At 35.3% G+C, this 21,857-nt stretch overlaps 2 protein-coding genes across 2 annotated transcripts; one reads left to right on the top strand and one right to left on the bottom strand.

Moving 5' to 3' along the window:
- Positions 1-11,635: 11,635 nt before the first annotated feature.
- LOC111405874 (CBL-interacting serine/threonine-protein kinase 3-like) lies at positions 11,636-18,313 on the top strand. The gene is made up of 16 exons (XM_023034958.1): positions 11,636-11,866; positions 12,032-12,044; positions 12,597-12,827; positions 12,998-13,060; positions 13,129-13,200; positions 13,848-13,955; positions 14,071-14,151; positions 14,968-15,021; positions 15,197-15,322; positions 15,413-15,502; positions 15,772-15,894; positions 16,142-16,252; positions 16,828-16,941; positions 17,070-17,126; positions 17,250-17,324; positions 17,856-18,313. Exons 3-16 carry the CDS (start codon positions 12,657-12,659, stop codon positions 17,928-17,930), a joined length of 1,320 nt encoding a protein of 439 aa, XP_022890726.1. The 5' UTR covers positions 11,636-11,866; positions 12,032-12,044; positions 12,597-12,656; the 3' UTR covers positions 17,931-18,313.
- Positions 18,314-18,352: 39 nt separating this feature from the next.
- LOC111405875 (probable serine/threonine-protein kinase PBL3) lies at positions 18,353-21,556 on the bottom strand. The gene is made up of 7 exons (XM_023034959.1): positions 21,289-21,556; positions 20,859-21,187; positions 20,623-20,758; positions 20,240-20,376; positions 20,022-20,145; positions 19,673-19,947; positions 18,353-18,712 (listed from the first exon to the last, which is right to left on the bottom strand). The coding sequence occupies exons 1-7, from the start codon at positions 21,335-21,337 to the stop codon at positions 18,596-18,598; spliced, it is 1,167 nt and encodes a 388-aa protein (XP_022890727.1). The 5' UTR covers positions 21,338-21,556; the 3' UTR covers positions 18,353-18,595.
- Positions 21,557-21,857: the final 301 nt, after the last annotated feature.

The following is a 21,857-nucleotide window of genomic DNA, read 5'->3' as shown; positions in this document are numbered from 1 at the left end:
AAAAAAAAAATTGGGTTAATTTTATGAAATTGAGGAATTATAACAAAGTATCAAATAACTATCTCTATTTGCCATCTTTTAAAATTTTAAATTATTTGCTATAGAAATATTTTTCATTACATATTCATATAATAAAATATTCTATACAAATTAATAAAAAAATTATTTTTAATCATACTTTCTCTAAAAAATATTATTCAAAATTTTTTAATTTTTAAATAATGGGTGACAAACAAGCTCTAACCTCGTAATATATTTTTCTAAAAGCAATTGGATGCTAGTTGGGCCATAATTTGAATGTATGTTGGGCCACAATACTTCAGGGAGAGGGAGTGAACAGAAACATTTTTGGGAAAATTATTTAAAAATTTATATTTAAAGATTATTTTTCAGAAAAAAAAACATGGAGATTTGATAATGAAGTTTTAATAATTATAATTAATAAAAATATCTCATTCATCCCAAAATCAATTTCATTTTCACAACCTAAAATTCTCACCATCTTCCTTCTATCTATCTTCTCTCTCTTTACCCACTCACTCACCCATCCAACCTCTCCCTACCATCTCTAGAGTCACCGGAAGCCTCGTCGCACCAACGAAGCCGTCATTGACGAAAGCGACTCGTAGCAGCTCACGTCGTAGCGTTTGAACTAGGCCCTAATCGTAGCAACGTTGACGATGCCTCCTACAGCAAAGGTGCAATGCTGCGCCGCTGCTATGGTAATAGCAACGGCGTCAGTGATGCTGCCCACGGCAGAGGCAATGCTAATGATGTTGCTTATTACACACTGGTGGTGCTGATGTCGCCTGGTAATGCTGCTTATTAGGTAGTGACGATGATGCTGCTTATTTAATGACATGATTGTTGGTGATTTTGTGATCTGGTCTGCTATGGATGATATGCGATGTGAGTAGTTTGTTGCTGGATTCTTTTATCAGATCTATTGTTTAGTCAGATTTTTTGGATGGTTGTAGGTGTTTTGCAAATGGTGATAGTGATTTTCTGATCTATGTGTGTTTCTGTAGTTGGTGATGGTGTAGGCGATAATGGTTATGTTGTTGGTGGTTCATAAGGTCTTAGTAAGGTTGTGCTCGTTTGGTTCTTGACGTTGTTGGGAGTGGTGGTGCATGGCAAAAATCAGGTATGGCCAAGTTTATCTTCTTCATTGTGACTGTTTGTGATCATATCTATGTTAACTGTGACTGTATGTAATTTGGTTACACAGAGTCACAAATTAGACCGACCTGACCACGGATAATCATATTGAAGACAAATTTGATCACAGTTAGTCATAGATAGCATAGGTCAATGAATGTAGTATTTATGGTCGTGAATTTGAGTTGAAGGTGGTAGTGGTAGTGCATTGGAAGTTATTGTGGTGGATTGCAGTGTTAGTTCGCAGTGTGTGCAGATTTGTTTGTGGTGATCATTGTGATCAAGTATGTATTTAGTGTCATTGGTTGTGACCAATTTCGTGTTAATTGTGACCGGTTGTGACTTGGTCACATGTGATTACAGTTAAAATTGACTTGATCATAATTAGTCACACCGAAGATAATTTTGATCACAATTAGTCACAAATAACATAAGTCGGTGACTTCATTACGTACAGCGACTTGAAAATTTTCTGGATGGGATGGAGTAGGTCTAGAAGGTCGATGGGGATGGTTATGGGGTACGGTGTAATTTCGAGAAAACATTTTCAATTTCTAAAAATAATTATGGGGTAGGGTGGTTTCGGGTAGGATGGGTGGCGGTCCTGTGTGGGGTCCCTTGGGAGATATTAATAATTGATATATTATTAAGTTGGTGGGCGTGGAAATACTATTAATTCTAATTAATTATCATAAGTGAAATCCTGACTTGAAGGTGAATTGCGCATAAAGCAAGAGTTTTCAAGCTTAAATATGACAAAATGATGGAATTGCATGATTGTCGAACAGTGCAAGGACTTAACTGAAAACTTTGAAATAGTTGATTAGGTGATTCTACAAGATTAGGGATCGAAGTCTATTTATGTAGAAGTTTGGGGTGATTTAAAGTTGGAGGGACCACAATTGTACCGAAATTTGAACTAAGTGACTAATTTTGGACTGAAACAATAAATCAATGACCAAAATGCACAAATTAGATAGATGGAAACTTGATATTTATTTTTGGGTGGGTGCATCCTAGGCGAAAGTCTCGTACACTTGTAGTAGTTACAAACAAGCCTTTTCGTCTAGGCTAGCTAGAGTACCGTCAAGGCGCCACTCCTATTTTTCATTTTTTTATTGTGATTTGGAAACCATTTTTTTTCCTGGGGGAGGGGGTTAGGGTTGGGGCATAACTCATATCATATCACGTGCAATTTTGCAAGAAGAGCCAACTTTGAGAGAGTATAAAATAAAACAATTTTGCAAGAAGACACAAAATTCTTGGTACAAAATAATGATATTTTCATTGTTATTCTTTTAAAACTCGATTATGTATTCTAACCCTTTTATACGTTTCTCTTTAATTATGATTAGATAAATTTTCTAGCTAGGAGGTCTTAAGCTGACGGGCCTAACATGGCTCGCCGGGACCAATCCAATAAAAGTGACTCACAAATCAACCTGTAATTCAAATGGGGTGGTTCGCAAGCTCGTAGATGTAAATTTCTATTTACGCCAATTATATAGTTAATTTTCAGGCCATTAATCTAAAAAAATAAAAAGTATATATATTGATTTTTTAAATGGTAATTAGTGTCTCTGTGATAGTCTCCTTATATAGGAGGTCGAATTCTGCATTCTTTAAGGTTGTTGTCTGACAGCTTTTCTTCGAAGGTTGTTGGACGAGTCAAATTGGTCCATCAATGTTATGCAGATACAAAATTAGATCAATAAAGTTTTCAGCCACTATTATTTGAAAGGGTAAAAAGCACAAAACGTCCATATATTTTAATATCATTGAGTGAAACATCCATACTTTTCATTTTTGACATTTTCACCCCTATTTCCACATTTCATTGCACAAAAGATCATTTTCATCCATTTTTATACTAAAAAGACAATTTTACCATCTTATTCAAATATAACTAAAAGCAATAATAATAATAATGAAAGGATAAAGAACTAATTGCAACAACAATTCCAAAATTTCAAAAAAATACAAATTAATCACAAATATATAATTAAAAATCAAAACAAAAAAATAATAATAATAAATCATCCATCTTCTTCCTCCGTCCTCTTGTTCCAAGCCCCTACACGTCTTCGATGAGCCCAGCTACCAATGTCAGTGGATCCCAGACGAAGATCCCAATTCTACCGTCACCACCGTCGACCAGAAGATCATCCCTGATTGGGGCTACTTGTTGAGACCGATTGACCAATAATGCAGGAATTGAGATTTAATGAATACAACTTTTTGTAATTGAAGTAATTAACAAGATCGCGAAAAACCACGAACAAGATTAAAGTAAAGAAATAAAAGAACTAGTAGAGGAACAATGTTATTTTATTCAATCAATGAAAGGAGAGAATTACAGCAATAATGGCTTCAATAAAACTGACAGAGGAACCTTATATTTATAGTATAAAAACTAGCCCTAAAAGAGTCCCAAAAAAGGTAAGAAATCTAATGCAATTTAGACTCCTATTTGAGTTACACTTCTAACAATCTCCACCTTAACTTAAATTTCGGTGCAACAAACGAAGCTCCAAAATTTCTCCACCTTGAGAAATGATCCGTCTGCATAAGAATAACCAAACTCCTCAACACAGTAACCAAACTCTCCACGAAAACATGTTCCTCCGACACCCAAACCCAAACCCAGGTTCCTAAAATTCCTCTTGAAATTAACAATCACTAGACAGGGTCGAAGCACACCCTGTAGAAGAAACCACACCAAATGCACAATCAGAAGGTCCCTTGCCAATACTGTCACCTTCAATGATTTCTAAAGCATTATAGACATCTCTAAAACTGTACCTACGCTCCATGAGTCCATTGGCATTACAAGAACACGGTGTACTTGCTAAAATTGGTGGCAAAGCGGAATCACCAACACTCCCTTGAGCAAAGTTCTTAACTGACCCAGAACCAAACCCCAGAGGTACTGTACCAAATTGAATGTCCACCACGGTACTGAAACTTGTCCAAGTGTCTCTGAACTGGTTCTGCGCTCCCCTGCAAGATGTACAACTGAGATTTCCTCCGCCCCTCTAGTACAACCCGGACACCCCTTGGAACCTTCAAGACTCCACCTCCACCAGAAAATTTGTACCCTTTTTCATCCAAATGAGATTCTTTGTTAAGTCTGGAACATGGCTAACCTGATCAAGTATCATCACTGTTCCATCCTATAGCCTCAATCTGACTCGACCGATTCCTGCAACCCGGTAAGATTGGTTGTTTCCCATGACAACTCCACCTTGCTTCACCGTCTCATATGTTTGAAACAAAACCCTATTGGGACACATATGATACAAACAAGCAGAATCCAAAATCCACTTCTCAGGTTTGGATTCCCCATCAGATACAGTCAACATCACATCTCCATCATCACAAAAATTTTCAGCAATATTAGTCTCGTTCGAATTACCCGATTGCCCCGCATGATTTGCATGTAAATTACCTTTACCTTGCAACTTGTCGCAATCTTTCTTGATGTGTCCTTTCCTTTTGAAGTAATAACAATACACATTGCTGTACTTCACCTTCGATCTACCCCTTCGTCGATTACCATGAGTAACAAAAGCATCCCCACTCCTAGATGCAGGATCTGCAACTAACAACTCCATCTTCTCTTTTAAGAACAGGGCGTCGTATACCTCCTCAATGGATAACGTGTCACGACTATACAGAATAGTATCACGAAATGACGAAAAAGAATTGGGTAGCGAACACAACAGGACCAAAGCTAGATCCTCATCATCATATTTTACTTCCAACGTCTCCAAATGTGCAACAATCTCCTTGAACACAGCAAGGTGGTCCTGCAGTGACCCTCCTTCCGCCATGCAATGAGAATACAACCTCTGCTTTAGAGTCAGTTTGCTTGTCAAACTCTTTGTCATGCATAACTGCTCCAACTTGAACCACAAAGCAGCCACTGTCTTCTCCTTCAAAACATCTTGTAGCAAATTGTTGGATAAATGAAATTGAATTTGCGCTAAAGCCTTTCGATCCTTTCGTTGTTTCTCCTCCATAGACAAGTTTGCTGGCATCCTATAAAACCCAGCAAAGTATCATCAAGATCCATCTGCGTCAACACAGCTCTCACCTTTACTTACCACAGCGAAAATCTTGTATTGCGATCCAATAGCGGAATTTCATACTTCAACGAATTCATCTCTGAAAAATCTCAATCAAATCACTAAGAACTTGCAACATGCAACACCTAAAATTGAAAACTACCGAACGTGCAAGGGGCAAAATAATCCAGAACCATAATTTTTCTCAAAACTGAAATTGGACACCATCACAAGGTCCATCTCGTCGTCCGGAGAAAACTGCCTGAAGACACCGTTGTCGAAAATCGCCGCAGGCGCCGCCACTCTCCTTGCCGGAGTTTCACCGCCGGTGACCTATGACCCTTTTTGAACCGTCTCTGCCTATTGAGTTCACTGGTGGTGTTCATTTCTCCAAACTCTTTTGGTTTGATCAGAACATGCAAAAACAGATCCGACAGGAAATCGAAAAATTGGACAGATTCGTTTTCTGATTTTTTGGTAATTTTCAGACGATTTTCCGATCAGTTTCAGGCCAAAAATCCACTAATAACCCCGTTCTGATACCTTTTGTTGAGACCGATTGACCAATAATGCAGGAATTGAGATTTAATAAATACAACTTGTTGTAATTGAAGTAATTAACAAGATCGCGAAAAACCACGAACAAGATTAAAGTAAAAAAGAACTGACAGAGGAACGATGTTATTTTATTTAATCAATGAAAGGAAAGAATTACAGCAATAATGGCTTCAATAAAACTGACAGATGAGCTTTGTATTTATAGTATAAAATCTAGCCCTAAAAGAATCCCAAAAAAATAAGAAATCTAATGCAATTTATACTACTATTTGAGTTACACTTCTAACACTATGTTGTCATCAAGAATCTCTTTTCGAATCTTGATAAAATGTTGTGTTCCTGTTGTTATTATTGTTATTTCTTGACCAATCATAGAAACTAAATGGATCCAATGCCTTTTTGTCTCTCCTTTCATCTCTGGAAGTTTTATCCATGAGTAAAACGCCCCCAGGGTACATCTCCAAGTGGTAAAAGAGGAGGGTGGAGAAATCCAGCTTTGCTTAAGGCTGCTGCGTCAAGGGTTCGAATCCTGAAATATGGATTTGGCTCTTGGGTAAGTGCAAGTGTACAAGCAGCCTTCCACCCTGTACCCTTGGAGGCATAATCTACGATTTACCTCCCTCACGATACTCCAGAAAAGGGGTGGTAGGGGACCCTTAAGGTTAGGGTTTAACATTTTTTTTATCCATGAATAAAAGACCCAAAGGGCTAGCTTCTACTTCTCCCAAATCTGCAAACAAATCTTCAGACCTGTTTGAAACCGACAATGTCGGTTTATAACTTTAGGAAGAAAACCCTTCATTTAATTTTGTACCATCCATTTTCTAACTGGTTATCAAGATCTTCATTTTTCACATCCATGGGCAATGGAATTACATTTTCTATATTGTTTTGGGTACCTTTGTGCCCTCTGGGACTGAGAATTGGGTGAAGTTTTTGAAGCTGGGTATTGTTCTTACATGGTTGGGATATTGCGGAGCCAGCTAAAGCATTTCTCTGTGTCGGCCATGGATGGTTGTACTCAGAAGTGTAGGTGATGACCAATATAGTCGGGTCGGTCCGGCTCCATTCGACTTGCTTTCTTGCTTAACAACCCTTTGAACTACTACATCTATAGACGCGCCCATAGGCCTAGTCAGAGAGGATCTTCTGGGTGACAGTAGTGACAGTAGAATTGGATCTTCATCCGGGATCCAATGTCATGGTAGCTGGGTTTGCCGAAGACGCGTAGGGGCTTGGGATAAGAAAAAGGAGGAAGAAGATGAATGAATTTTATTTTTATTTTTTGTTTTAGTTTTGATTTTTTTTTATATATTTGTGATTAATTTGCAATTTTTTGAAAATTTGGGCTATTGTTGCAACTAGTTCTTTATTCTTTCATTTCATTTCTTATTGTTTTATTTGAATAGGAGGATAAAACTGTCTTTTTATTAGACAAATGGATAAAAAGGAATTTTCGTGCAATGAAAAGATGAAAATAGGGGTAAAAATACCAAAAAAATGAAAGGTATGGACATTTTGCACGATGACATTAAAAGGTCGAAACATTTTGTACTATATACCCTTATTTGATATCCAAACTAGAGAGGGAGAAATTAGTTACAAGCAACGGAAATTCTCAAGTTATTATTTACGAACTAGCCAATGTGAAGTAATTACATGCAAATGACCTCACGAACAAAAGCAGAGAGAGTGCCAAATCATACTTTCCTAGACAAAAAATTTCACGAGTATTGTTCTTTCACCACAACTCCTCTTAAAAACAAATGTGTTTAAGGTCATGGTCCGATACTTGGGCTTGTATTTATTTTTATAGGTCAATTTCGGCACGACTCGCAAAATATAATGGGTCGATTCCTTTATAGGAATGTGTCGTTCTGGTTCCTCACATATGTAGATCAATTCAAACCGTCCCGTCATTTTCCACATAAACTTGGAAGATGTAACATGATTTTGAACTTTTGATTTCAATACTCAAAATTTATTGTTAGTTGATGTATGTATTGATTTTACTTATTTTCTCAATGCTTGAATTACTTTATCGTTAATTCATGGTTTGTGAACGGTAACAAGTTGAGAGATGAGATATTTATTTAAATTACATAGTAAAATTCGATAATTTGATAGAAGTTAGAGATATGTTTCTACTATTGTTGTGATCCTTAATTGAATTCCTAAATAATTTAATACGTTTAGTTAGGTCTTATTCAAATTCACATACAGAAGTAATAAGTTGACTTTACTAGACATAATTGATTTAAATTCAAGTGAACTAAATTAATTAAATTCGTGAATTCAACATAATACAAAATTTAGAATTGAATTTGAGAAGCGAGATTAAATGGGATAATCTATGTTGTAACAATCCGATCCTCGTGCCTGACCTTTCTCTTACATATTGTCCACTTTAAAAGAGTCTAAACCTATTTTATCCCTAAAAATTTTTATCGCGACTCCTAGAATTCGAACCTAAGACAACTGAGTCCTAGTACTAATCTTAAATATCTTGGCTCATGCAAACGAGCTGGCTTTTTTCAAGTCGAAACGATGGCTTTGTTTGCCACCACTACCACATCATTTATTCAGTAGAATAAATTTGTAAATTATGATGTACACGTAGTACAACCATAAAAAGAGAGAAAGAGCAGTGTTGTAACCACATGCGTATACCCCCCGTGCATTTACTGACTTATGAACATGCAATTCTTGTTTTGTAATGTATTATGATGGCCCCACCACCGTAGGAAATGCATTACCCGCATTATAAAATTCTTGTGATATAAATTATCCACCAAACACAACATTCCATTTATCATTTTTTGAAAAATGAGAATGAAAAATATAATCATTACAAGCTCCAAAAGAGATAGAAATTCAAATTTGACAGCTTTATGTGATGGATAATAGTCATATTTTTTATTTTAATGAGAAAATAATGGACTATCAACATCTTTTTCTTGAAAGCTTCCAGAAAAGAAGTAAAATATTTCCCGCGTTTGTTTGGGAAAATTGCACTGCTCCTTCTGTACTTATAGTACCAATTATGAGTTAGTCCCTTTTACAAAATAATCAAGTCGATCCCCAACCATTAATTATGATCACACAGTCCGTCCTCAATGGATAATTGTTCAAAATCTGTTACAATGTTGTGCATTTCTCGAGTGTCTAGTTTTACGAGTAGAATTTGTTTCTTAACTTTAATCTTATAGAAAAATTTAAATTGAGATGTGTTTTTCAACAACGACAACTATATCTCGAGTATAGTTTTTTTTTTGGCCTTATTTTAGTTTTAGAAATGTGGTCTTATCAAAAATCTATCGCGCAATGCAGATCTTTTTATACGTAGCATTTGGCTCAAGAATCGATTCTCAATGTGGCCTTTGCATAATTAATTATGTTTTGTTGAATGACAATTATTGACTCCGACGGAAGGAGTCATCCATCAACTAATTTGTGTTTTTCTTCGTTTACTATTTGCACTATTTAGTTCTATTGTTGAATTGTCAAGGAAAGAAAGTTTTCCAATCAGTGAGAGTTTTGTGTTCGAAGAAGGCAAGTCATGGTGCATTTGCAAATTGACTACTGCGTATACAAAGGATTGTCATAATCTGCTATAAATATATTCTTTGCAAGAAAATTTTATTCTAAAATCTCTCTTGAAAAAGTGTTCAATTTTGATTAGTTGATTGTAATTGAGGCCAAACAAGGGCTCAAATCAAATTGCTCTTGTTTTACTTTCACTTGTGTTATACATAAAAGTTCAATAGAGATTACAGTGGATGGTTGGAATCAAATTGCCAATTATTTTATTTTTTAAGGTTACAGACTAACTTGTGATTGTTGCAATAGATTGTGGACTGACGTTGCAAGTTTTCCTTTATTACCAGACAAACGTGACTGGCGAATCTTGAATTCTATTTACAGTATGCTGATATGCCATTTCTTGAGTCATTTTCAGCTTGTACAACTTAAACGTCAATTAAAATCAATTTTTTGATCGTTATTTAACTACTTCAGCCATTATTTTCGAAATCTTATCTCACAAGTAGGATCCACTTTATCTCCAACGATCAAAAAATCAATTATCAAAATCCCTACCAAACAAGCACTTTATCAGTAGCTTGACCAATTTTTGACGGCCATCATAAATTTTGAATCTTGAAATTAAGTATTTGTTTGATTTCTATTATTTTCAAAATATATTTTTCTCTCTCTTCTCTTCTCTTCAATTACACATTATTTAATAAAATAATATTATGCGCAAGTCTAAAATTTTTCTTATATTTTAATCACACATTCTCTATCAATTTACAACTTTAAAATATATTTTTAACTAAAAATGAGACTGAAACATGCTCTAAGGCTATGGCCATTCGTACTCTTAAAAGTCGTGATGCATCTTTTTTGTTCATCATTCTTAGCTTTATTAGCATAATGAAGGGTTAATTACATGAATTGTTACTAAACTTTGCCATATATTATTACTTAATAACTAACTTAAAAATATATATCAATGGTAACTAAACTTTACTAAATGTTACTACTTTATAACTAAACTCAAAAATATTTCTTAATGATCACTGAACTATGCACCATATTATCCATCCATAATTCAAATGGAAAAATCCTTTAAGTTCAACAAACGGCGTCGACTTGAGATATGGATTGATAACACGGTGAATAGTTTCAGTAACCATTGAGATACATTTTTGAGTTCCGTTATAAAATAATAACACTTAGCAAAATTCAGTGACCATTGAGATACATTTTTTAAGTTCGATTATTAAGTAGTAATAATTACCTTTTTTTCCACGAATCGACTTATGTGAAAGAAGAAACTAAAAAAACTAGGAGCAAAAAGTTAAAAAATCAAATCGACATCAGTTACATTGGCACTAATAATAAAAAATCTGCAACATTTTAAATTTTACTCTATCATTTTTCTTTCAGTGTTCCAACTATTTCTTTTTTAATCTTCTTATATGAAGTTTCAGATATGGTGAACTGACACCAATTGATCTAAAAATTTAACATACTTTTATTGTAATTGAGACTATATATTGAATACAAATAGAACTTTTTTCCCCTTATTTTTCATTAGTTTCTTCTTTCACAGAGGTATATTTGAGAGAAAAAGAAATTGTTACTACTTAATAACTGAATTTAAAAATATGTCACAATGGTGTCTAAACTTCACGAAAGTGTTATTTCTTTATAACTAAACTCAAAAATGCATTTTAATGGTCACTAACTATGAACCATATTACTCATCCATCACTTAAGTCAACGCCATTTGTTGAACTTAATGGATTTTTTCATTTGAGCGATGGATGGTAACGCGATATATAGTTGAGTGATCATTGAGATACATTTTTAAGTGCAGTTATAAAGTAATAATACTTGATGAAATTTAGAGCTTGTTTGGGAGTGATTTTGAGAATTGATTTTTTGATCGTTAGGAAAAAAATGGGGTCTACTTGTGAGAGAAGAAGTCAAATATGACGGTTGAAATAGTAAAATAAAGGTCAAAAAATCAATTTTTTAGAGAAAAAATCACTTCCAAATGAGCTTTTAATGTTTATTAAGATATATTTTTAAATTCAATTATTAAGTAATAATATATGACAGAGCTAAGGGGGTGTTTGTGTCCCATTATTTGTGAATAATATATTATAGAATAATGATTGATGTTAAAATGTGTGGTTAAAAAAATAAATGATTTTTGATTTGTTGTAATATTATTTTAATAAAAATTGTGTTATTAAAAATGGGTAATGTAGAAAAAATAATGTGGTGAAATGGTGGACAAAAGCCAACCAATTCATGTGAAACCGTATATTAAAGGGGTTAAAAGCCTGAGTTCAAAGTACAGCTTCTCTACCTCTCTCTTACTATTTTTTTCCCCTTGATCTTTTGGGTAGATCAGAGTTCCTTTTTAGCATATCAAAAAATTGAGTTTTTATTATCTCACGTTAGAAAATTTTCTTTTGTTCTTGAATTTGGAAACCCTTTTGTGAGTTCTGTAAGAATTTGAACTGGGATTTTTTAGTTTAATTTATGTTTGGCGTGGATTACTGTGAGAGGTTGAAAACCTTATGTTTTTTTTTTTTTTTTCCGTTCTCATTTGGATTTGAGGCAAATTAATTAGGTTGAATTGGGGTTTATTTCCTTTTTTTTTTTTTTTTTCCTTTTTCCTTGTGTATGTTTGGCTGCTTGGTTATTCTCGTGAATTATTGCTGGATTTGCAGTCTGCAGTTGAAGGTAGCTCTCTCTCTCTCTCTCAACCAATTTTGTGGCCATGATAGAGTATTTATATTTTAATAGTAGTTATTTTACTCGCTAATGTCCTTCTTCAATTGTTCATTATAGTCTAATCTGCTAGATTTATAACATTGTGGAGCTCGCTCGCTCGCTCTTTCTCTCTCACACACACACACTTTTCTATTGTTCATGTCTCAGTTTAGTTTATTGGTAATTACAAATCTTGATTTTTTATTTTATTTTGAAATACCTTTCTCCTTCGTATGATTCAATTTCATTGATCTGTTTTTATATTTCACTTATGAATTGGAGATGGAATATACAATGAAAAACCTCCAAGTTTCACTTGGTTTAAAATGCAGGCCATTTTTTTTTTTTAATACGTAAACTAATCTCTGCCAACTCTCAAGTATTTGAAGTTTGAAAATTTAGTACAACCTAATTTATGATTAATATAATGAAATGAGTCCGGTTCGATAAGCTTACGATCCTTCCTACTTTCGCAATTTACCGAAAGAAGCTTATCCAAGAAATCTGTGTGCGCATGTGCAGGTAAGTTTCTCGACTGGGACGGACTGGGACGGGTTAGGCGAACACACCGGATAAGCAAGAATGAATCAACCCAAACTTAAGCGAAAAATAGGGAAGTACGAGGTTGGAAGGACAATTGGTGAGGGCACATTTGCGAAAGTTAAATTTGCTAGAAATTCTGAGACTCAGCAACCTGTGGCTCTCAAGATCCTTGATAAGGCAAAGATCCTCAAGCACAAAATAGCTGAACAGGTAAGTTTTTGCTTACTTGATTAATAGGAGATGCCCCAGAGATTAAATGAATTGAATCAAATCGTCATAAGTATTCATTTTCTTCATTGCATTTTGTGCATTTAACACTTCACTAGTATCTTCTATTCTGGTCATAAAAAGTCTCTGATGTCTTTGCACATATTTTGCAGATAAAGCGGGAAGTAGCAACGATGAAGTTGATAAAACATCCCAATGTTGTCCGCTTGTATGAGGTTGATCTCTCTCTCTGCGCATTTGTTGGTTCGGGTGCCAGTAGTCTAACAATGTTGTCTTTATTCAGGTGATGGCGAGCAAGACAAAGATATTTATTGTTTTGGAATTTGTCACTGGGGGAGAGCTCTTTGACAAAATTGTAAGTCAGAGAAATTTTATCGCCCTAGTATTAGAGTTTTCATAATTTTATGAAATATCCAACATAAAATATTGACTTCCAGTATCCCAACTTGTTTGGATTAGCTCAATAAGTTTAATTAGTAAGGTTTAAAATGAATATCAAAATTAGAAATAAGTTACTTATTGTGATATTAAGATAAGAGTTACTTTCAAAATAATTAACTTTTTTTACTTAGATGTAAGAAAAAAGTGACTTATCCAAACCTGTCTGAAGACAAAAAGGACTTATTTTTAAGCTTAACCAGACGTGCTCTGTATTCTCCATTTTTCTTTATAGTGTTATTTGTTGGATCCGTGGATCAAGTGAGATGAGATCTGCTATCAATTTCTGCCATTCATTTTGCTGTCCATCCAATTTATTCTTAACACATCATCAATTTAGTTGGTTGGCAGTGAAGTTATCGAGATTATTAATGACATGTCAAGAATTAGTAAAATGGATAGCAAAATTGGACAACAAATCTCGACTCGGACCAAGTGGCTAGCTGATGTTTTCAACTTTAGTTTTTATCCATCTCTCTCAGGCTGGCAACCATATTTGGCTGTAATTGTTTCTTAAATGTGTTCAACTGGATATAATGAACGCCACAAATTTTCTCGATTTAGGTAAATCACGGACGGATGCGAGAGGACGAAGCAAGAAAATATTTTCAGCAACTTATTAACGCCGTGGATTATTGCCATAGCAGGGGAGTCTACCACAGAGATCTAAAGGTAATTGACATTGTTTTATAGTAACATATAATCAAAATATAATGGATAGTTTATTTTCGGTTTCACAGGCAAAATGCTAAGCTCACTTATTATTCATATCTATTTCCTCGTGTAGCCTGAAAACCTATTGTTGGATGCCTCTGGGAACCTTAAAATTTCGGATTTTGGTTTGAGTGCTCTGTCTCAGCAAGTGAAGGTAAATATTAGATCATAGCATGTTTGGTAAGGTGCACTCTACAAAACTATAGTAGAAAAAGAAGTTAAAATGTTGTAAATAGTATTGTCCTGTGAAGGGTTTGAATAAGTAAAAATATTCTTCATATATGAAGTAGATAACGTAATCTTGTCAAAAAAACTCTGTAAGTTGTCAATGACTTCTCGAAAAAGACAACAATTGGAATTTATGGATAAGCTTTACTTACTGTTAGTAGATTCTTTTGGGAGATATTTATGTTTGGAAATTAGTAGATATATCCAGATAACTGTTTACGGGCTCGATGCCGCTAGATGGCAACTAGGAAAACAAATAAAGCAGGGAAAAAGTACAAATGAATGATAAAACAACTGACGGAAACTGCAAAATATTTATTAGCAGGGTATCTGTCTTCCCTGGAAGATAAGAGACAAAATTGTGTCCCATTTATTGCATAATTTGTTGCTGAATGAAGATGGATGGATTCTTTCTATTTCTTCAAGCTAACGTCTTGTCCTTTTTGGGTTATATCTTGGCCTGATCGAAAGGGAAGTGGATGTGCAGACTAAAATAAAAAGGATATGGTTAAATAACCAATCAGACATTGGTAAATAGACAGTAGTAAATTTGCTTGGACCGCGAGGGAATCGAAACTCAAGGGAATTGAAAACATAGATATCGCATTTACTATAAATTGTTCGATCAAATGCATGCTTTGGATGCACTTTTAGTTCCACGCACAAGATATTTGTTATACTTCATCTTTACTTTGTGTCATAGTCAGAGAAAAATAGAATTCTCACAAAATTGATTTAACAGGATGATGGTTTGCTTCATACTACCTGTGGAACTCCAAACTATGTTGCTCCCGAGGTATGATTACTAAACTATGCACTTCATTTCTGTGCACATGCATTGCCGCCTCTTTTCGCTTGTCTTGAATAATGAGATTGTTGAACCACACCTTGTCTAAAAGGTTAAGCTTTTAAGAGGGGATACATTTATTTACATAAATTTAGTCTTCAAACAGAGATGGCATTATGTGTAGGTTCTAAATGACCATGGCTACGATGGGGCAACTGCGGACTTGTGGTCGTGTGGAGTCATACTCTTTGTATTGCTTGCAGGTTACTTGCCTTTTGATGATTCAAATCTTATGAACCTATACAACAAAGTGAGCATTTTGACTATTAAATTGTATTGATTTTCAAGTTTCCTCTATTATTTCTTTGGTAGCTTCATTGTTTCCTTGTGGCTTGTACAGATCTCTTCTGCTGAATTCACTTACCCTCCTTGGATATCCTTCAATGCAAGGAAGCTGATAACTCAAATCCTGAATCCAAATCCTACGACCGTAAGCATACGCCTTTTTTTGTGCCAATGCAAGTTATCTTGTAGACAGAGAATCTAAAGAATTAAATATCTGCAATGTCACCTAACTTATCTAATTAAATCCATTAACAATGTTCAATTCCATTCTATATGATAACTGCATTGGAAATGGAAAGAAAAGTTTTTTCCTTAAAAACGTGGTAGGAAGAAGAAAAGAGAAGCTTAGCTTCGTGTTCTTTGTGCTTCAATTTATGCTTTTTTTCCACTTTCATGATTGATATGTTTGTCCAGCGCATTACAATCCCTGAAATTTTGGAGGACGAGTGGTTTAAGAAAGATTATAAGCCACCTGTATTTGATGAGAAAGAAGATGCAAATTTGGATGATGTGGAAGCTGTATTTAAGGGTTCTGAGGTGAGTGGTCGATGCTCCCTCGCCCCCCTTCCCATTTTTACATCAATTCTTTATCAATAGACAGGGTCAGGGAATTAAAAACCTCCTACTAGGTCCATGTGGAGACCTAAAAAAATCCCGACTAGGTTAGATGGCGGTTCAACTTTAAAAAATAAAAGATTCTGAGGTGAATTTGTGGAGCTTACAGAACAATACAATTTTTTTGTTGAAAAATACTCACGGATTGCACATCAATTGGTTACAACAGGAATATCTTGTGACGGAGAAAAAGGAAGAGCAGCCTGCAACCATGAATGCATTTGAGTTGATTTCTATGTCGAAAGGTCTCAACCTGGGGAATCTGTTCGAGGGAGAACAGGTTGGGATTTATATCTTTTCTTCATAGACGTTCCTGGCTTTCCTCATTGCCTGCTATCTCTAGTTTCCACAAGCATAAGTTCAAAACATTTTCTGATAAATGATACAATATTTGGAGGTGTGTCCAAAAACTACTGAAGACTAGCTCCAGTAATCACTTTTTACGGTGTTGTTTCTAATTACGTAGGATGCCATGCTAACATAAGCAATCATTTATGTCTAATGTTAAAGATCAATAAATGATCAAGTATATTTCTATTTTGAGACATTTGGACAAGTTACTCTATTCTTGCTTTTAAGGGGAAAAAGTTATTTTAGATGTAATTCTTACATTATTATTGAAATAAGTAACTTGCTTATTTCTAGCTTATCCCAATATATGAATTATTTATTTTAATATTTAGTTAGTTATTTGTAAGAAAATTTTTTAAGCTTAACTAGACATGCTTGAAGTTTCAGGTATACACAATAATTAGAAAACTAGAATTCATTATATGACTCGTGCCAGTTTTACATGCATATGAATACAGGTTTTTTTCCTCGTTAATCTTTTGTTCTGGACTCTATTAATTGCAGGAGTTTAAGAGGGAAACAAGGTTCACGTCTAGGTCCCCTGCCAATGAGATAATCAATAAAATTGAAGAAGCTGCAAAACCTCTCGGTTTTGATGTTCACAAGAAGAATTACAAGGTCCTTGATCTCTTATGCTTGTGTAAATAGGAATGGATGCTTTTAAGTTCGTTTCATCTTATCTGCCTTGAATAATAAGTGAGAGTATCATTATACTAAAACTAAGTTATTCCCGTAATTTATCACAGATGAGGCTAGAAAATATAAAAGCCGGAAGAAAGGGAAACCTTAATGTTGCCACAGAGGTACGTTACTAAGGACTCCAATCAGTTGGCTTACTCGAGTTCAATTTTACGTTCGAAACAAGTAATCTAAGTCTTTGTTAATTTTACACAATCTGCTCAAAACTTTTTATGCCCTTGAATTAGGTTTTCCAAGTTGCCCCGTCTCTGCATATGGTTGAGGTGAGAAAGGCAAAGGGAGATACTTTAGAGTTCCACAAGGTACCCAGACATACAAAAATTATGTTTGATAATTTTATTTTAGTTTTGACATCAAAAAGCATGGACTGGGGAAATCATTACCGACAATCTGTACAGAAGAACTTCATAGGATTGTTGACAGTTTGGCCTTCATAATTGCTCAAACTTTTTGGACCAAAACTCTGTTTATTTGATCATTTCTTGCACATTCTCATTGAATTCCGATTAGCTTCCTATTAGAGTAGCGACCTAAACTGGGACAGGTAAACTGATTGATAAATGAATTCTAGAAATTGTATTCGTAGCTGAATTATATTATGGAGATACTCCCATATTTAGAAAAAGAAAATCCAATCTTTCGGAACCAATGGAAAACTCTTCCAGATTGTCAAAATTTCTAAACTACTGCTACATCATCCACTCTTCTATTATCTGGTTTTTTTTTTTCGGGTTTCTTTTACCGACTAGAATGTGTTGCTCTAGTCCTACAATATAAGGACCGTACTTAATGTCATAATCTCTTAATTTTCTCCCATCGCTTTTTGTTTGCAGTTCTACAAGAACCTTTCAACTTCCCTTGAGGATGTAATTTGGAAAACCGAAGAGGACATGCAAGAAATGAAGTAGAACTGTTGCTGTCGAATGAAGAGAATGAGCTTCAGTTTCTGGTGTCGACTGCCTTGTAGCGGTGTAGGAGCTCTATTTCTTCGATATTTTGGCTTCCTTTCATGGGAATTTTTTCTTCTATGAGGGAATTGAGGTTTAAAGTTGTTTCCAATGGTTGCTTGGTGTAAACTGTCAAGGACAACATAGATAGATCTTGAAAAGTTTCTAATCCTTGGCAAATGCATTCTCAACTGTAAAACGGGACTCGTGTGTAATTTGGTAATACTGAAATGACTTGTTCTTCTGAACATAAAGTTGTAATAGCCTTGGGATGTATTTCTAGAGGCCAGGTTTATGCGTTCATTAAAATAAAAATAAAAAAACCTCATTTTACCAAGAACAAAGTCGGGATTATAGTCAAGTGCATCAGAAGAAAAGGTACGACTTGAAAGAATCCATGAATATTTACAAACAGCATTGAGTTGACAATCCTTACCTACCTAATGCGGGTAATTGTCTTACATAAGGTCTTACATAGGGAAATCGACTCCCCAACGAGATATGTCAAAAATTGTGTAGTGTATAGAAATATGAGGAAACCCAAATTATTTTCCTCTCTATACTATATTTATTATGTGTGATTTTCTGCGGGATTTAAACACAAGCTACCTTGATAGTCTTCCACCTCATCTTGTTCCATGAGGGCTTGACGTACAATTCACGTGATATTCTATCGTGTTAGCTCGCGGTGAATTCCTTGAAACATCTTTCGTTGCTTGGAGTTGTTCCAGTGCCGCATGTACCTTTGCAAAAATACAATTTCAACAGTTAAAGCTTTCAATGCAACATGGTAAATATCAAACAAAAGTTCCTAGGATTGTTTCATTGTTAGTTTGATGCCCTTCGAGTAGTATTTTGTAAACAACATTATGATTATGATTAGATTATTCACGCGTTTTAATTTGAAATAATAATCTAAAACTCCACGATCATACAAATGTCACAAATTGTATACTTGACGGTTCAAGTATAATAAGACATAATTTTTGACGTGATTAAAGTATATCTTTTGCGATTAGTACATAAAGGGACAATGATGTGTTTGGTGCACATTGAACAAGATCGTGTAGATAACTAATTTGTGATCACTACAAGACATTCTCTACACACATTTGAACATTAGCTCAGTAGTCGTACGATAGGATTGTTGGATTCTATGTTGTGATTTGTTTACTACGGACTTAGAGGGCTATACATGCTGGAAGAGCAAAATTGTTTCTTTGCCAATTCCAATATACTGACGGTCAAAAGGGGTTGATCTGTGGAATGGTGATTCGAGGATATTGCCATCGGTTCATGATTTGCTTCCATAATTGTCGTTCGACTCCAAAGTACAATTTTGACTCTTTGATAGAATAAGCCGATTAATAAATGTATCTTAATTTGTCAAGAGCTGACCAAATTAAAAACATATATTTGGAGCTCGGGTTTTGTGAGTCCAGTTAGGTCCATCTTTTGTCTTTAATATAAAGGTCAATGGGGAATTGTGCAATTTGAAATCTAATTGAGTAAATATGTCCTTTATAGGTCCATTTCTCAAGATTTAGGGTTAGCCACATTCTCAAATTTTTCAAACAAGGGACACATTTTTCAAATAAGGGAGGCACCTAAAAGAGAGAACTATTGGGAAAATCTTAGTGGGGGAGCTCCATCTAGGTGGCGGAAGGCCATTTTAAAGTTTAAGATGAGGACGTATAACATACCTCGATCATAGCTGGCCTGTTTTTGGCATCAGTTTGGAGACATCTTAATGCAAGGGAAGCTGCAGCCTGTGCACCCTTTCTCGAGTACTCACCCCGTAACCTGGTGTCCATGATCCTCGAAAACTGCCTATTGTCTCTTAAGTAGGGAATAGCCCAATCGACTAACATGTCTTCAGGACCTCCAATAGTCTCATCTCCCATTGCTCGTTTTCCTGATAATAGTTCTAAGAGAACAACTCCAAAACTGTACACATCACTCTTTGGAGTCAAGTGACCTGTTTAGTCAACTTCGTTAACAAGAGAGAAAAATAAAATAAAATTTCGCTTTCAGATGGAAAAAGAAAGAAACCTGTTGCCACATATTCTGGTGCAGCGTAGCCCATAGTCCCAACAACTCTAGTTGAAACATGAGTTCCATCACCACTGGGGCCGCTCCTGGCGAGGCCGAAATCTGCAAGTTTTGCGTTAAATTTCTGCAGAATTCAAACACGTGTCACATTAAAATGGATACAAAAATCAGTTTGGATTATGGTTGACTCAATCTGAGGTTTGTACGTGCTAGCATACCGAATCAATTAGTACATTGGAAGCCTTTAAGTCACGGTATATCACATTGGCATCGAGACTGTGTAAGAAGGATAGCCCCCGTGCAATATCAGCTGCAACGTGCATCCTTGTAGCCCATGTCATAGGTTGCACTCCTCCTACAAAAGAGTAATATTGGTTTTCATGTGGTCGAGCTCTCAACTTATGATCATGAAATGGCCGAGTAGATGAAAGGTTTCCAGTTCATTCAGGGGAATTTCAGGAACAAATCCATTGGAAGTGAAAAGTCTAATTATTGAGTATACTAGAACCATAAAACATTTCAGTTTATGAACCAAGAAGGATTTAAGGATTGAAATTCGAAAAATGTAAATGAAACAACCTTCAGATAAAAATTTACTCACTTTTAAACAGATGATTGTCCAAGCATCCCTTTGCCATGAACTCATAAACTAAAAGCCTGTTCATAGACTCTGTGCAATACCCAATTAGTTTCACAAGATTTTCATGATGAAGCTGGCCTAAAAAGTTGACCTCCGTCTGCCAAATTTGAAAACGTAGAACAAATTTAAAACTCGAAATAAGTGCAAGAAAGGGGCAGAAATATCAAAGAAGTTTTGCAGGGACTTGATGAACATACAAGCCATTCCCGGTGACCTTGAAAGCTATCCATCTTAAGTTTTTTGATAGCAACAACTGTGCCGGTTCCTGGTTTGCAAGGAGACAACGTGTCCTCGTTGATCCAACCTTTAAAGACATGTCCAAATCCTCCCTCTCCAATTAGACTATCGGTGCAGAAGTTCTTAGTGGCATTTTTGAGGTCAGTGACGGTAAAGGATTTGAGGTTGTTGTAGACAGGCATATCACCTTTGAATCCTATTAGAGCATCACATTCACACTTGCCTGAACATGTTTGCTGGTTTGGATGATTCAAACCTGGGTTTGAACTACCGGGTGCTACTTTATTACCTGCAAAAGTATTCGAGATTAAGCCCTAATCCCAATCTCGAGAGCAACAAAGAAGTAAGCTAGACATGCAAAACAAGAAAATCTTGGTTTAAGATTATGACCAGGAGTAGGATGAAAACTTCTTGCAGGACTCCCAAAGCAAATGCCCATGTCAAAAATATCAATAAGCTGGAAACAAAGTGAGAGTTGAAGAAGAATGAAATGCCAGAGAAACAGCGAAGGGAATAAGAATGGCCATTCTTTGGGGACTTTAGTCAAACACGTGATGGATCGGAATATCTTTCAATATTGTCGTGCTCTAACTCTCATAATTTATACAAACTTATTAGTATTATAAACGATGGCAACTAGTAGCTGATTTTTGACTGCATTCTCCATAATGAATGTTCAAAACAATAAAATTATTAAGGAGTAAGCTATTTTCAAAGTACGTGGGCGGGCGTGGAATTACTGGTCTCGCTACGGCTGGACCGGGCCTGCCCAGTACAAACAGCAGACTTCGGGCCAGTTTCGATACTGGCTCCTAAAGTTTCACGGCAAGCTCAACTTGGGCCATGAAGTTTTTTTTTTAATTATTTATTAATTTCTAAATTCTTTTCCCGTAAAATCCTTTGGAAAAGCACAAAAAGTTATAAAAACGGGGAGCCGAGCCGAGCAGAGAATCAGCCGT

The sequence above is a fragment of the Olea europaea genome, chromosome 12 (genome assembly GCF_002742605.1).
Source record: "Olea europaea var. sylvestris chromosome 12, O_europaea_v1, whole genome shotgun sequence".
NCBI lineage: Eukaryota > Viridiplantae > Streptophyta > Magnoliopsida > Lamiales > Oleaceae > Olea > Olea europaea.
Note: the sequence above shows the minus strand (reverse complement) of the source record. Positions and strands in the feature narration are given on the sequence as shown.

Bases quoted from the DNA above. Each gene is read 5' to 3' on its own strand.
- LOC111405875 (XM_023034959.1), bottom strand. From the start codon at position 21,337: ATGGGCATTTGCTTTGGGAGTCCTGCAAGAAGTTTTCATCCTACTCCT. The intron at 20,377-20,622 runs GTGAGTAAATTT...ACTCTTTTGTAG, and splicing joins GGACAATCATCTGTTTAAAA to GAGGAGTGCAACCTATGACA. The intron at 20,146-20,239 runs GTATGCTAGCAC...TGAATTCTGCAG, and splicing joins CCAATGTACTAATTGATTCG to AAATTTAACGCAAAACTTGC.
- LOC111405874 (XM_023034958.1), top strand. From the start codon at position 12,657: ATGAATCAACCCAAACTTAAGCGAAAAATAGGGAAGTACGAGGTTGGA. The intron at 13,956-14,070 runs GTAATTGACATT...TTCCTCGTGTAG, and splicing joins TCTACCACAGAGATCTAAAG to CCTGAAAACCTATTGTTGGA. The intron at 16,253-16,827 runs GTTGGGATTTAT...TATTAATTGCAG, and splicing joins ATCTGTTCGAGGGAGAACAG to GAGTTTAAGAGGGAAACAAG.